The 15405-nt window shown below is 42.0% G+C and overlaps 1 protein-coding gene across 10 annotated transcripts in view; it reads left to right on the top strand.

Annotated features, from left to right (window-relative positions):
• The first annotated feature begins 790 nt into the window (after positions 1–790).
• Positions 791–15405, top strand: part of LOC310659256 (uncharacterized protein) — a 516050-nt gene continuing 501435 nt past the window's right edge. For 5 of the 10 annotated variants that reach the window (XR_014502666.1, XM_083402540.1, XM_083402543.1 and 2 more), the window contains exons 1-3: positions 791–1550; positions 2923–3004; positions 3421–3447. Coding sequence is in view for 4 of the 10 variants with exons in the window: in XM_083402540.1 (XP_083258666.1) it covers positions 1398–1550; positions 2923–3004; positions 3421–3447 (262 nt within the window). In the remaining 6 variants the exon portion in view is untranslated. The remainder of the gene's footprint in view (positions 1551–2922; positions 3005–3420; positions 3448–15405) is intronic. The other 5 variants (XR_014502667.1, XR_014502668.1, XR_014502669.1 and 2 more) reach the window with 2 other exon arrangements.

The raw sequence follows: 15405 nt of genomic DNA on the forward strand, positions 1-15405 counted from the left end.
TTGTTCATATTTCCCCCCCAAAATATAGTCCGGCCCCCCACAAGGTCTGAGGGACAGTGGACTGGCCCCGTTATGAAAAAGTTTGCTGACCCCTGGTCTTGATACTTGTAACTAAGTGTGAAAGAAAACTTTAGACTGCAGTCCTTACACACTTACTGGGGAAATACTCAGTTGAACACAACTGGGCTAGGATAGGATTGTACCATTAGGCAAGTTGCTATATTATACCCTTCAACTGCCCCCAAAAAACTGGGATTGCCATGAAAACCCAGGCTACAGCTATCCCAGTCCAGCTCTAGTTGGATTGAGGCAGTCATCTTTCTTTCATAGCCTAGACATTGCACCCCATTTATTTGCACCTCAGCAATTAAAATAGCTTAGAGGTTTTGAAATTAGAGATTTAAAAAAACATGAAGCAGTTTTATAAATGCTTTTAATAAAACAATAAAGTAAAATGGCGCAGCATAAGGAACTTCCCTTAAATCTTGACTCAGCCATCTTTAAGCAAGCCATTATCTCTTAGTCTTTGCACACCCACCCAGTCCGTAAAAAGAGGGGCAAAGATATTGCCCTACTGTTGCATAAGGGCTCTTGAAATATTGGTCCAGTTTGCATGTTAACGGTAAGCCAAACAATGGCTTTGGTTACAGTTTGTGAAATGAACCCAAAGCCTGAGTTTGGACATAAAGTCAAGCTCAGTATGTATGGCTCAGTCTTGGGCTACCGCTCCCAGAGCTGTCACGTGATTGGCCGACTGTGAGTCACATGAGAGAGGCATTCCATTCTGTTGTGACTGTTATTCCAGTAACTGACGTTTTTTAACTGCTTTCTGCTTCTCTCTCTGTGTGTGAGGGACAATGGCTGCTGAGAGAGGCTTCTTAGGATATGCTGTGTTGTGTCAGTGGGATCTGTCTGAAGTGAAACAGACAGAGGAATAATCCCTAAACCTTAACAGGGAGAAATCTGTGCAGTAGCCTCTCTGTAAGGAGCAGAGGGGATACTGCTGAGGTGAAAGTATAAGATGAAACTGTAAAGCCTTGGTGAGACCCGCAATTCAAGTGGGAACGTGCCCATGTTCGAATAAGCACGAGATTACAAATATATTCTTCACAGTTATATGTTCATGAAAGCAAAGTTCTTTTGGATATAAAGAGTCTGGGCATTGTATAGTCTTTACAAAGAAGCTAGCAATCACCTGGAAGTGTTATTTAGCTTCCTAGCTGTAAGCTACTCTGTTCCTTTGCATATCACCAAAATTTTATTTTGTATCTGCAGCTCCCAGAATTCTTTGGGGGGAGCCATGACTGCTCAAAGTGGTATCATGGTGCTTTAAGCTTGCGGTGTGGATTTAGCCTGGGGGGGAGGGTTTTCTGAAGAGATTTCTGGCAGAGTGGAAAATGAGGAAAGGGAGTGAGGAGACTGCAGAGAGAGAGAAAATGAAAAGTGCAACCTCCTTCCCTCATATTGTCCAGCATTTCTTTAACAGAAGCTCTGCAGTCAAGGGAGTGACAGAGATTGAAGCCCACAGCTTTGCTCCTGTCCAGAGAAAGGTCCGAGAGAGACTTACCATTCTGGCCTGAGCGGTTTTTGTTTTCTGTCGTTCTGTCAAGAAGCTGTGCCCTTAGCTAACTGTTACTCTTGCCTCTTCCGCTTTTCCTTATTAAACATGTCACAGGTCTTTATTTTCTTTAAGTGGTTTCATCGTGAGAGAATCAGTCACGTGTTAAGATTTGTAATATAACAGGAACAGCAAGTGCGAAAGAGAAGGGCTGTTCTGTGTACCGAGTTGAATAGGATCCAAAATGCAGCATTTTGATTGGTCCTAGAACAATAGGATCCAGAATGCAGCAGTATGATTGGTCCTAGAACAATAGGATCCAGAATGCAGCATTCTGATTGGTCCTAGAACAATAGGATCCAGAATGCAGCAGTCTGATTGGTCCTAGAACAATAGGATACAGAATGCAGCAGTCTGATTGGTCCACAGGAGCCACCCAGTCCAGCTCCACGTGGAAGTGAATCCGCAACCTGATTGGCCTATAGGAGAATCCCAGAATTAGCCAATCATGTGGGGGCCCATTGTGTAAATAATGTACCAGATATTCTGGGGGAACTTCCATTCCTCCTCACCACTATGAGCTGAATAAAGAGCATGAAATCCACTCTCGACTCCGAGTATATTTCAGGCTGTAACCAAAACAAGAATTTAAAGAAGTGTTTTGGAAAGCAAGTTTTGTTTCCAAATAATACCAAAGTCTAATCAGAATTAAAGTATGCTGGCACTGTTTCCACAGCTTTCACCCTGTGTGGATTTGTAGAAAAGCTGGTATTTGTTTTCAGTGGGCTAAGATAATACTTTAAGATAGAAGAGGGGTGGTTGTTTTCTGTTTCTGTTAGGCGTCCCACTGGTTTTTTCCATTACATCCTTTCAGGAAATGCAGAATTTTGGGGCTCTGGCCCTTTATCCCAAGGGACAACTGGTGGGGCAACTAAGTTACATTAAGAGTTTTACATTGCAACCCTACACATTTCTACTCAGAACCAAGTCTTGTTGAGTTCCATGGGGCTTAGTGGATATAGGACTGCAGCCATAATTGATCCCTTAATATATCTGCATAAAACATATTCACCTTCTTATCCAACAGACTGCTTCAAATGAGGGTGCTGGTGCTGTACTGTTTTTAATGTAATTATCTTTTATATCTCAAATACATCTTTTTAATATAGGTAGATGGAGTTTTAATTCTATTAAGGCTTATTTGTGTTTTTTTAATGATTGCTTTTCCTCTGTGCTTTGAGCTGTTCTTATTTTAACTGCAAACTGCTTTGAGTCCCTGTCAGGGGAAAAGGCAGGGTATCAATAAATATATATAAGTATGAAGCGATAATTCTAAAGAAGATCACTCATTTTTCTTTTTTTAGATGATCCATGGCGCTCAAAGTGGGCACCAGAGAGGATGGCATCTTTTGGCTTCTAAGGCATCACCTATCAACCGTGATATTTGTAAGTACCTGTCTTTATGTTTGTATTAACAATGTTCTTAAACCGCCCCCAGACTGGCATTCTCTGGGCAGTTATCAATAATGTTCAATACTATAAGAGATCAAAATAAATACATAAAACAAACACAATATAAATTAAAATAAATAAAACCAGTGGCACAAAACATGGGTGGTTACATCTGCCTTAAGTCATACTTATAGTAGTACGACTCATGCAACACCTTGGCGATTAATATACACATAATAATTACCAAAATGATTATATATTCTTTGTCACTCTTCTGAGAAAAATACAAAACATTATGCAAAGCCACAGAGACTTGCAAACTACCCAACCTAAGATGAACTTTATAATGTCTGATTTCAATGGATTTTTCAAGTGCTTAACTCAGTCTTTTGTTTTCTTTATCTTTTTAGGTAAGTTAATGAAGATACCAACAAACGGTAAGTTTGGTGTTGTTCACAATGGTCTTACTATTGAAATGGCAGAGAAAGCGGGGGAAAAGATGCAACATAACTGCTAGGCATTCCTCTCTGGGGATAAAAGTCAACCAGGTGCCACCACAGAAAAGTCCCCGTTTTAGTAATCATCTGTTTGGCTGGGGACATCCAAGAAGGCATAAACGAGTTAACTTATTTTTTTTAGAAAATGCTGCAGCCTAGTTGAAAGGACTCTTCAAACCATGTTTTTTATTGTTTAGTGGAAGGAATGCCTTCTTTTGCTATCAAACCAAAGTTATTCTGCCCGCTCTGTTACCCCTGTTTCTTCAGGTAGCTTAGTGATGTATACGGCCGTGTTTCCAAAGAGCCTGCTGCTTCATAACAATGTTTGGCAGTTTAGGTCATCATGTCCCCCAAATGAATGGTTGGCGGTTACCATAGGGATAAAAAGGACTTAAGAGTCTTTGTGAGCCGCAGCATAAAAAGAGAGAGAGAGAAAAAACCCTTGTTTTGGCATGTGTCTGCAGTAGAGTATTCACAGTGGATTGTGAAGCTTAATTTCAGGAATAATAGAAGGGTCAAGGAACAGCTCATTCCTTTCTGCCTCCATATTCTGTTGAGTGGACGATGAAAATTCACCAGCTGCCACAGCAGTAAAAACATATTTCCCCCAGAAAAGAATATTTTCGATTTCTGAGGAAAGGCGTTTAAAATAATGTGGTGAAAGGCATATTGCACCGTTCTATTCCCAAACAGCATTTCGTTTCATTTATTTATTTTATCCTGCTTTTCCTCCAAAATACGGCGCCGTTTTAATTGTTCCTCCTTGTGAGCTGTTTGTCCTAAATAAGCTATACATGTCAAACCACTCTCAACATTGTTGGGACTATAGAATAATACTGTTGTTTGAACCAGCCAGCATTAACAAAACAGTGCGTAAGCTTTTGAGTTACGCAGAGCTCTTCTGTCAAACTGGATGCTCAACAATATACAAAAGAGTGGGTTGGGGGAAAACGACTGGGTGAGCAGAGTGAGAGATTATGCTGGGCTGGATAAACTTTGGGTCTGATGCAGCAGGGCTTTTCATCTGTTCATTGGTGTTGGCGTGTAGTCAAGTCCTATCTGCCGTTTGTTTCAGTTCTAAATTGCAAGGGAGTGAGGGGTTACAAAACCAAAGCAAATTAGAATTGTGCCTTTGGAAGAGCACCTCAGGTCGCCTAGAGACATGCTGGAACCAAGGAGCAAATGTAGGTTGTTCATTTGAATTAAGATGGTCTCTCGGTTAACAAAATTTCAGCAGAAATTCTAGCTCAGAGTTCTGAATTTGTGGTTAGATTTAACTGATCTTAGATTGGTCATTTGAATTTGCTCTGTGGGCACATCTAATTCACGATTAAGCTGGTTTAATACCCAGGGAGTATTAGGCACTGAAATTCTATGAGAGAGACTACCATTCTCAGGAATTTTTTTTTGAGGAAGCCATCATGTGATCAGGCATTGCTATCACCACACAGTGCACCACATCAGTGCAATATGTGAATCAGCTACTATTTCCGTGTGTGTGTGTGTGTGTGTGTGTGTGTGTATTTTAAACCCCTGGCCCAATAACATAATAGAACCAGCAGATCTGTTGGCCCCTGTGGCAGACCCCAAAATGGCGCCAGGGAAGAAGGGGTGAGGGAAGATCTATATAAGGAACAAGCAGGGAATAAAGATTGGGATCAAGCACTGTCAGAAACTACGTTCTCCAGAACAGGATCTACACATCACTCTCCATTTAGATCGGATACCTTTTCAATTATAGAGTCAGCAAGGTATAGCATGACTGGAACTTCAGCAAATAATTAATAGCCCCCAAAACTTTGCCCCACAAAGGGAGAGAGGGTTGCTAGCCAGAATGATCAAGGGTGATTTCCCTTCTCCCATGGGTAACGTAATCCACTGATACCTTAACTGACAAATTGTTAGAGGAGGCCCCAGATAATTTAATGTATGCAATGCAGGAAATGTTTGTCAGGCTCAGCGCTGGATTTAGGGCAGTGCGGATGGTTCCTTGCACAGGGCTGCCAAGCTGATTGGGTGCATAATGATAATGATAATAATAAACAATATTTAATATTATTAATTGATAAGCTATATTTATATAGGTACCTACTGAGAAGTTCCATAAAAAGCAACTGTACAGAAAGGAATTATTTATTGATGTATACCAGGGATCAGCAAACCTTTTCAGTAGGGGGCCGGTCAACTGTCCCTCAGACCTTGTGGGGGGCCAGACTATATTTTGGGAGGGAAAAAAGAACAAATTCCTATGCCCCACAAATAACCCAGAGATGCACTTTAAATAAAAGCACACATTCTACTCATGTAAAAACACCAGGCAGGTCGCACAAATAACTCCAAGATGCATTTTAAATAAAAGGGCACATTCTACTTATGTAAAAACACGCTGATTCCTGGACTGTAGGCAGGCTGGATTGAGAAGGCGATTGGGCCGGATCCGGTCCCCGGGCCTTAGTTTGCCTACCAATGATGTAAACCTCCCAAATGTATTTTGTATAGTTAAGTTTTTACCTCTGTCTTTAGTACATTTTATTTTATTGCTATGACTGGTGGCTGATGCAAATAAAGATTCTTATGATCTGATCTGATTGTGAAAATAAAAATATTTGGGAGTGGGGCACACCATATTTTGTCCTTGCTCGGGGCGCCATGTTAACAAAGTCCAGCCCTTTCAGGAAGACAGGATCCTAGATCGCAGAGTTGGAAGGGATTCTGAGAGTCAACTAGCCCAACAATCTGCAATGCTGCAATTTCAACTAATGTATCAGTGACAGGTGGCCACTGAACCTTGCAGCAATGCTACGGCTGTCGGAGCACAGTATTGTGAGAGGCTGCTGTTGACTCTCACATCTCCTTTGAGGGTAGGGTGAAACTGTGCTGCACTGGTTACTGCCGCATGTTGGAACCTCTGAAACTGTTGGGATTTTGCCTATGTGCAGCTTCACACAAAAGCAAAGTTGGCCGAAAGCCAAGAAGACTGAGCAGAGGGAGATATTCTGCCTAGAGATATGGGACCTTGGATACAGCTCAACTACAGGTTGAGGTCTCCACATAGGCATGGTGACTCATGACCTTCCTTGCTGGATAGTTGGTTGGTCAGTGTGGTGTTCTGAGAGTCGTTTGGAGTTAAGATAGAGTTTAAGATGCGTGTCTGTATCTTGTATATAGTAACTTGTGAGTCTGCTGCAAATAATAAACAGCTATAAGTAACCAAGTTACTGGTAGCAGCATCTCGTTGTGAAGGCACAGGTTACCCAAACCTGACTGTGTAGTCATCCCAACTAGGCCCCAAACTTCCCAAATTCATTCTTTGAGGATCCATTAGCTAAAATCCATTAGCTTGAGCTGTATAACACAAACCAGCTGAATAAACAAAGCCTTCTTCTTTATCAGTCCATGAAGGCGTAATAGATGGCCTTGTCAGTTCCGAGTGGAGACGGGATGGCGCATCCAACTTATCTTACCGGTTGTAACTATCCTGACCACGCTGACGCACAGACCCCGGGAATGGAGCCAGGAGTGCAAGATAAGAGTACAGGCTACAGGAAGGTCTGTTCATGCTCAAGGATGTAAACTTACATGCACGAGGCTGGATTCCTGGGGAGGGGGAAAGGGGACCTGAAGGGGATATAAGCTGTGTGTAACTGCTCTTTAAGTGTGCTTGCTGCGAACGATCACACAGTGCCTTTCTGCTGCTCCGGAAAGCAGAAATAAACTCTTTCTCTGAAGCAACCCTCGGTGTCTATTGACTCCTCCCTCCCTCCCAGGAGCAATGCAGACCCGACCAATGGGAAAGGTCTGAAAGGCTACAGTTCCTGTTTCATCCTTCCTGCCTGCAACTGATTGCTTCTGGAAGTCTGCGTATGCTCTGCTATATTCAACTGGGTCTGGCTAAGATCCTGCAACAGGTTAAAGTTGCGAAACACCAATAGAAACCTCACAAGGCAGGCGGAGGCACAGCCCTCTGTTTGCAAAATGCAGGTTGTTGCAGGAGCAGCGGGTTATAAATTGCCCTCCTTTAGACCCAAGGGCAGATATATTTTGCGAAACAATGAAAGTGTAGTTGCGCTGGCGCTGAAAGAAACAAAAACCCTCCATGTCCCTAAATGGGATACCATTGACTGTGGCACCATATTAAAAACAATAAATCACATTTATAGATTTTATCCGGCACACACTGTCCAAGAGCCTGTTTACTGCGACGAAGTGGGGGAGGAAATCAGCAGAAAAGCAAGCGAAAGGTCCCATTGCAAGCTGATGACCTCCTCAGCTGGTGAAGGAGCAAGTAGGCATGGCCATTAGCTGAACTGAAGAAACTAATTAAATGAGCATAAATCAGTTCTTAAGCCACCAGCAGGTACACAGCCTTGGGTCTGTTTACTGGACCCAGCTCATGGAAAATTCCAACCGAGGATTGTGAGAACTAAACTGAGCGGCTTTATCAACAGCAACATGCAAGAGACCAAAGGGACAACACCTTGTTTTGCGAAAGAATACTTGGGTTTTCTTTTTCTTTTGGCAGCTGGGAATCTGCTAGTTATTCGGGATCCCACTGGGCTACTCTGGGCAATAAGTACAGTTTGGAACAGGTATAGATGTAACATTATTGCTTTGCTATTTCAGGCTGATTCTGTTTGTTTTGACCGAAATTCCAGGGCCCTGATCCAGCAAGGTGGTATACATTTATGGAAGTTACTGTGTATTCCAGGCTGAATGTGGGCTTCAGCAACTGGAAAAATGTCTGCCGCTTATAGAGATAATTGCTCCTGTGAGCGATCTACTTGGGTAATCAACATAAGAAGTGAGCAGCCAGCTCAGGCAAGATCATTTCCCCCCCTTCTGTGAACTTGGAAATGGCAGCTTGTTTTTTTTTTTCAGTTCATGAAAGTGGAAGTAGTCATTCTTTCATGTTACGCTTTTCACTTGAATTAGACCACTTCTGGGAGCTGTTCTTTTTTTTGTGGTGGCTGCCATTTTGTAGAATCTAAACTGATTTTGTAGAATCTAAACACACAGCCAAAAACTGTGTGTTTGGTTGTTCAGGAGGAAGAATGGGGCTGGAAAAAAATGTTTTCTCTGTGCGCGTGCTTGCTAATTAGATTAATAGTTGTATAATAATTCCAAAGAAAAGCAGTGACATTTCCAACTTCTTTTATTCTATTTGAGGAATATACAGTTTCTCAGAATATAAGGTTTCTCCACTGAGGAGCAAACTCATACAAATGCCAGGAAGCTGCAACTCTTTTATTTATCTCATTCTTTAGCTAACTGAAGCCTCTGATTTGGTGCATTATTTATGCTAGTGTCTGGTTTGGTGTTTGAATCTTTGGTTCTACAGTATAAATGTATGATGCTGCAGTATTTTGAAACTAGAACAATATCTATACAGTGGTACCTCGCAAGACGAATGCCTTGCAAGATGAAAAACTCGTAAGACGAAAGAGTTTTTTGTTTTTTGAGTTGCTTCGCAAGACGAATTTCCCTATGGGCTTGCTTCGCAAGACGAAAACGTCTTGCGCCTTTTTCTTAAAACCGTCAATGCATTCCTATGGGAAACCGTCAATGCATTTCCTATGAGAAACCATGCTTCGCAAGACGAAAAATTCACAAGATGAAAAAACTCGCAGAACGAATTAATTTTGTCTTGCGAGGCACCACTGTAAAAGTAAGTGATCAGGAACTGGTGCCAGTACTAAGAATGGATGTTGTTTTGAGTCAAGATCTATTGTTTTGTTTAGGGCCATAGTTTTTGAGTTGCTCTTTTTTTAATTAAGTGCCATTAAAAGTAGAAATTTTCAAAATTCATACTTCCATTGTGACAGCATTCTTTATTATATAGCTTCAGCCTTACCAAACATTCCCCTCCCCCCAGATAAAATGAAATTTAGGGATGGTCAAATATACATTCTTCACATTGCCAGTCAACAGTCATGGAACTGAAACTGCATATTGCTGCTCAGATTTTTTGGGTTATTTCATTTGGAAAAAAACATGAGATAAAAGGGAAAATGATAGAGGGGAATAAAATTATGGATGTTGTGAATAGTGAAGTTTTTGTGTAGTGGTTAAGAGCGGTAGTCTCATAATCTGATGAACCGGGTTCGCTTCCCTGCTCTTCCACATGCAGCTGCTGGGTGACCTTGGGCCAGTCACACTTCTTTGAAGTCTCTCAGCCTCACTCACCTCACAGAGTGTTGTGGGGGAGGAAGGGAAAGGAGAATGTTAGCTGCTTTGAGACTCCTTCAGGTAGTGATAAAGTGGGATATCAAATCCAAACTCTTCTCACTCATAGTCTCACATACTAGAACCTTCAGTTCTCTGTTGAAGTTGAATTGTAGAAGATTCAGGAGAGAGAAAAGGAAGGGGGATAAGACTAATGAAGTCAGGATGTTTATATGCTGCCCCTAGGAGTGCAGGCAGAATGACTCTGTATTTTGCATTTTTTATATAAAAAATTATATGCTGCTTAATCAGAAAACTGTGCAATAAAAATATATAGATAAAATAATCAATAAAGGACAGATAAAAATAAACAAAACTGTTAAAGAATCACCCCAATAGATACACAGATAAATTAAACACAGATAAAATCAGCAAAAGCAGTTGCTGGGGAGCAAAAGTGAAAAAAGATATATGGTTGGCTAGTGTGAAATTGGATGCTGCACCAGATCGGTGTGTGTGTGTGTTGGTAGTCTTTTGTAATATGATGCCCTGTGCGAGGCTCAGATTTGGTGCTCCCAAATGGATCTTCTTAGTTATGGACCTTCTCAATTTTATGCCCCTCAGTTTGGCATCCTGTTTCTCCCTAACCATCTCTCCAATTTGAAACAAGAAGATATTAACAATGAGATGGCGGAAAGACCACACCTGATTTTCCAGCTTGTGTAGCTATTAACAGCTTGGGGGGATGCTGTTTGAACAGTGGATATGGCATGTGAGAATGGGATAAATCTTTCTTCCTCTAACGCTCATTGGGCTACCTTGTTTGTTTTTATGTTCAACCTCCCCACCAGACATTGGGTGATCTGATCCTAGGTCTTGTACGTCATATTCAGTTAGGCCCTAAAAAGCAGGCACAGCTGTTTTGGTTTGTAACTAGCATTTTGGGGTTGTAGGTACAGTGGGAAAGGTTGAGTATGCTGAAATTATATAATTGTTGAGTTGGAATTGTTGAGCTGCCAAGGGTCATCTAGTCCAACCCCCTGAAATGCAAGAATATTTGTGCCCAACGTGGGGCTCAAACCCACGACCCTGAGATGAAGAGTCTCATGCTCTGCCAACTGAGCTATCCAGGCAAGGAAGTAGCATCGCTGGCCGATGATTCTCAAGGTTCTGTGTGGAACAGTTTTGCATGTGAAATACCAATCAGGAGTCTACAAAAATGCATTAGCCCTGCTTTGCCTTTCGATAGGCAGCGGTAGGAGAGTGCTAGAAGCTATTTCCCCACAGTTATAGTTCGTGTGTAGGCTGTGCTCAATTCTGGGGAACGTTTTCGCATGCTGGTCCATACTTTGTAACCTGTAGGATTGTTTACTTTAATTGAATGCCCTTGAAGGCGAATTTGGTGGAACACTGCTGGTTCTTCCTCTAAGCTGTTAAGGGGTGATATGATAGCCATGTTCAAATATATAAAAGGATGTCACATAGAGGAGGGAGAAAGGTTGTTTTCTGCTGCTCCAGAGAAGCCGATACGGAGCAATGGATCCAAACTACAAGAAAGAAGATTCCACCTAAACATTAGGAAGAACTTCCTGACAGTAAGAGCTGTTCGACAGTGGAATTTGCTGCCAAGGAGTGTGGTGGAGTCTCTTTCTTTGGAGGTCTTTAAGCAGAGGCTTGACAACCATATGTCAGGAGTGCTCTGATGGTGTTTCCTGCTTGGCAGGGGGTTGGACTCGATGGCCCTTGTGGTCTCTTCCAACTCTATGATTCTATGATTCTATTCTAAGGCAGTTCTGTACACACTTACCTGGGAGTAAGTCCAGCTGAAATGAATGAGACCTGCTTTTGAGTAGACTTATTCTTCCATCACTATCAGTTCTTCACATTTGTGGTTTTTTTCCTGCCTACAAGTGCTGGTGTTTGATCAGATATAATGCGTGTGCTGCTACAGCCAGTTCCTCAGTGTTTACATTTCTAGTTTTGCTGCTATTCACTAGATGTCACTGCCTGTCCACATCCTATAAGAGCAGCAGCAAATATAATGATAAAGGTTTGGCCCTTCTAGATTCCCAGAAATGTTTAGGGCAATACCACTGGGCTATATACAGTATATATTTTAGCGTATAGTAGGTTTAGCTTGCAAAGAGGTAATGGCGATGAGTAACTTGTGCATTTGGACATTTTCATAAAAGATGGAGCTTTGAAAAAGAGGCTTCCATTTTAATTCTATAGACTTACAGTCATACCTCGGGTTACAGATGCTTCAGGTTGCGTTTTTTTGGGTTATGGACCGCCAAAACCCGGAAGTACCAGAACAGGTTACTTCCAGGTTTTGGCGGCCGTTCATGCGCAGAAGCACCGAATCGCCACCTGTGTGTGTGCAGATGCACTGCTGAGGGTTGCGATCGCTGCGGGTTGCGAATGTGCATCCCGCACGGATCACGTCCACAACCCGAGCGTCCGCTGGATAAGCTTATAAGCCTATTCATTTTTGCTTCATTTGTCAGGCTTGAAAAATAGAATAAAATCCATGAGATGAGCTTACAGCCATGAGGCAGTCTGGACTGAAGCAAGCCATTCAAAAGGTTCTGACACCCCTCTCCCCAATGCCATACTGTTTGTCATCACTGGTGATACATCTTCTCACTTTTTTCCTGTGAGTATGGATAGGTGTGCAGGCCATTGCCTTTTTCTAAAATTACAGCTATCTGTTGTTCAGAGTTTACACCCCAAAGCAGGCGTTTTCCATGTGCAATCTATAGTAATACACAAACAAAAGTTCAGACACAGAATAAGTTTATTATGGTATATGGCAAACATCAGACACTTTAAACTGTTCTCTGGTGTCCAAAAAATGGCTTCATATTTAGTAAGAAAAATAGTCTTTCTCCTTAATATAGCCTTTACATTGTAAAAGGAACATGTTTTGATAACAATCTTGGCTTTCAGGAAATTTTTGCTCTGTGCTCAAGGAATTCCCATTTCCCCTCTTCCCTGTAAGTCCATTTTTTCTAAGTTTCATGGATAGATTAAATATACCATACAAAAAAAAATTCATTTGGCATGGAGGAATTTAAAACTTTGCATCCCCTTTTTTTAGATTTAACAAAAATAAAATCCAGACCCTAGAAACTCTTTGCTTTTAATCCCTCAATATTATTTTTTTTACAGACAAAAGTATCCTTTCAGTAGTTTTATTTAAGAACTCACGCACTAAATAGATATAAGACACATCCAATATTGTGTTCCTGATAGCAAGTGCATAGATTTTGTTAAGATTTTTGTTCCCCACTTGGAGAGCATGTTTCATGGTCAAAAGAAGGGATATTCCCCAGTGATTGTGCTAGAGCATATATGAGAGAGAGAGAGAGAGAGAGAGAGAGAGAGAGAAAGAAAGAAAGAAAGAAAGAAAGAAAGAAAAGAGAAAGAGAGGAATAGGGAGGAGTAAGAATAGGCGGGTAGTAAGGAAAAGATAGAACGAAAGAAAAGCATAGGAGAAGGAGGGGAAAGGAAACAAACAGGACACAGCAAAGTTGTGAAATCACAACAGAGAATGAAGAACAAAAACAGCCAAACCAGCAGTACAGTCGATTCCTGATAAGTGAATAACCTGATTGTTTGTACACAATGCTTTATTCACTTATCAGGAATGAAACACAGTACACTGTTTTTTCCATAGCCTGATACCTAAGGACCACCAAATTGGGTTGTGTGTTTTTTTGTAATAAAAAAACATTAACACTCACTCCAGCGAGGTATTCAGAAATCTTTTGGACTTTGAAATAAAGCTCCTATGGCAAGAAAGAGACACTAGTGGCACCTTTGCTGTTAAGACCACAAAGAGGTTTGCCACTGCCATCAGTTGGATATGGATTGCAGCCTATGTGAAGCACAAGCGTACCTGAATTGTAGGTGGAGACACAGATACCTTCTAAATACTAGAAGGGCTGCCCTTATATTTTCCCCTCTGGAAAAATAAACCACTTTGTTCTTGTAGATGTTCCTGTAACTCTAAGCCTGAATTTTGAAGGGCTAAGGGAATATGGAAACACTGTAATATCAAACATACAGCGGCTGCCATCTCAAAATGGCTCATCTACCAGGAGCAAAGGAATCTCAGGTTGTTTTGGGTCCCTTGTGCATATTAGCAAAGTGGAACTAGGAACTGGGAGCGCTAGAAGACCCTAGAGCTGCCACTCATGACTGTGGATTGAACAATGTGTTGTGTATGGGGTGGGGATTACCAAGACGCTGGTTTCCCCATGAGGCAAACGTGGGGGTAGAGGAGTACTTGGAGGGCAGAAATTGGGTGGGGAGGAAGGTGATGCTGAATGCCATTTTGGCGAGATGGAGCGTGGTTCTACCTGCCGCATTTGAATCAGGCCCCTTGCGGCTTGCATAACCCACCAAGTCCAATATAGACCACCAGCTCTGTAGGGTGACCCAACAGGAAGTCAAGAATAGGTCTACCCTTTTTCAACTTTCCTGAGGTAACAGAGAGGTACCCCCCACTGTTTGCCACTTTGAATGGTATTAGGCAAACAATGAGCTTTATAAACGCCTGAAGAAATAATAATAATAATAATAATAATAATAATAATAATAGGAGTCCCTGACTCTTCAAAGGGTTCCTGAGCCTCCCCAACCTCTGCTTCATCATCTGAATGTTCCAGGCAAGATATTGAAGTGACTTCAGCAGTTGTTGTACCATGGCAACTAACTCATTGCTATAACTAGCCCATGGAGGTGATTATGATTTACATTTCACAAATGTAAAGGTGCAGCTGAGAGACAATGAATGGCTTGGCAAAGGCCACCAAGTAGTAGAGGTGGAATGTGGACCTAAATGTCCCATCTGTCGGCCATTGCATCCTATTGATTCCAATCATCCCCCGTTTCATTTTTTTTAAAATGAATAATAATAATACTAAAGATGCTTGCATCTTTTGCACTGAAATAAAATGATTGTCAGCACTTATCACAATTAAGGCTCATGAAACTGACCTGGGAAGATGAGTTCATTCCCAGCCATCCTTGTTTCTATTTTTACTTTTTAACAAGAGTGTCTACTTTCTTGTGACGTAGCAGGCACACTGTTGCATCATGGGATGTGGTCCCATGATGCAGCTGTACAGGTGAGGTACTTGGAAAACAGAACCAGGGGCTGGGGCTGTGGGAAGCAGGCACCAGTGAAGCCATGTGAAAGGCAGCAGGAACAGCCCCCCCCCCCCAGGAGGACAGCTCTTCCCCCAACAATTTGCGCCGCTTTCGAAACCCACAGACATAGAAGCTTGCAGAACAAGCTCCTCAGAACAAGGGGGGGGGGTCATCGGGGGGGGGGGGAGTTGCCAGAACCGTGAGAGAAGAGCTTCCATCGAACAATGTTTCTGTTCTGAAGAGGTTGCCATTTTGGACTGTGTGTGACTGGCTCACACAAGTCAAGACCAGAAAATAAAAGTCGCAAGGGAAGTCTGGACTCCATCTTATAAGAGCACTTTTAAATGGCCTTCAATTCCTGAGTTCGGGATAAAGGAATGTATGTATGGCTTTGAATCCCAGAAAGCATGGGGTAGAACTTTCTCTATCTGCAGAACCCCTCCCCAACTTGATAAATTTGAATCTCTGATCAGTCGAATCGATAACGACGACAACAGCAACAACAACAGAAATCCCACCCGGGTCAGTGGTACCGATGAAATGGAGACAGAATTTATAAGAGCACTGGGCGGAATCAAG

Source organism: Podarcis tiliguerta (assembly GCF_965153285.1).
Source record: "Podarcis tiliguerta genome assembly, chromosome: 10".
NCBI classification, from domain to species: domain Eukaryota; kingdom Metazoa; phylum Chordata; class Lepidosauria; order Squamata; family Lacertidae; genus Podarcis; species Podarcis tiliguerta.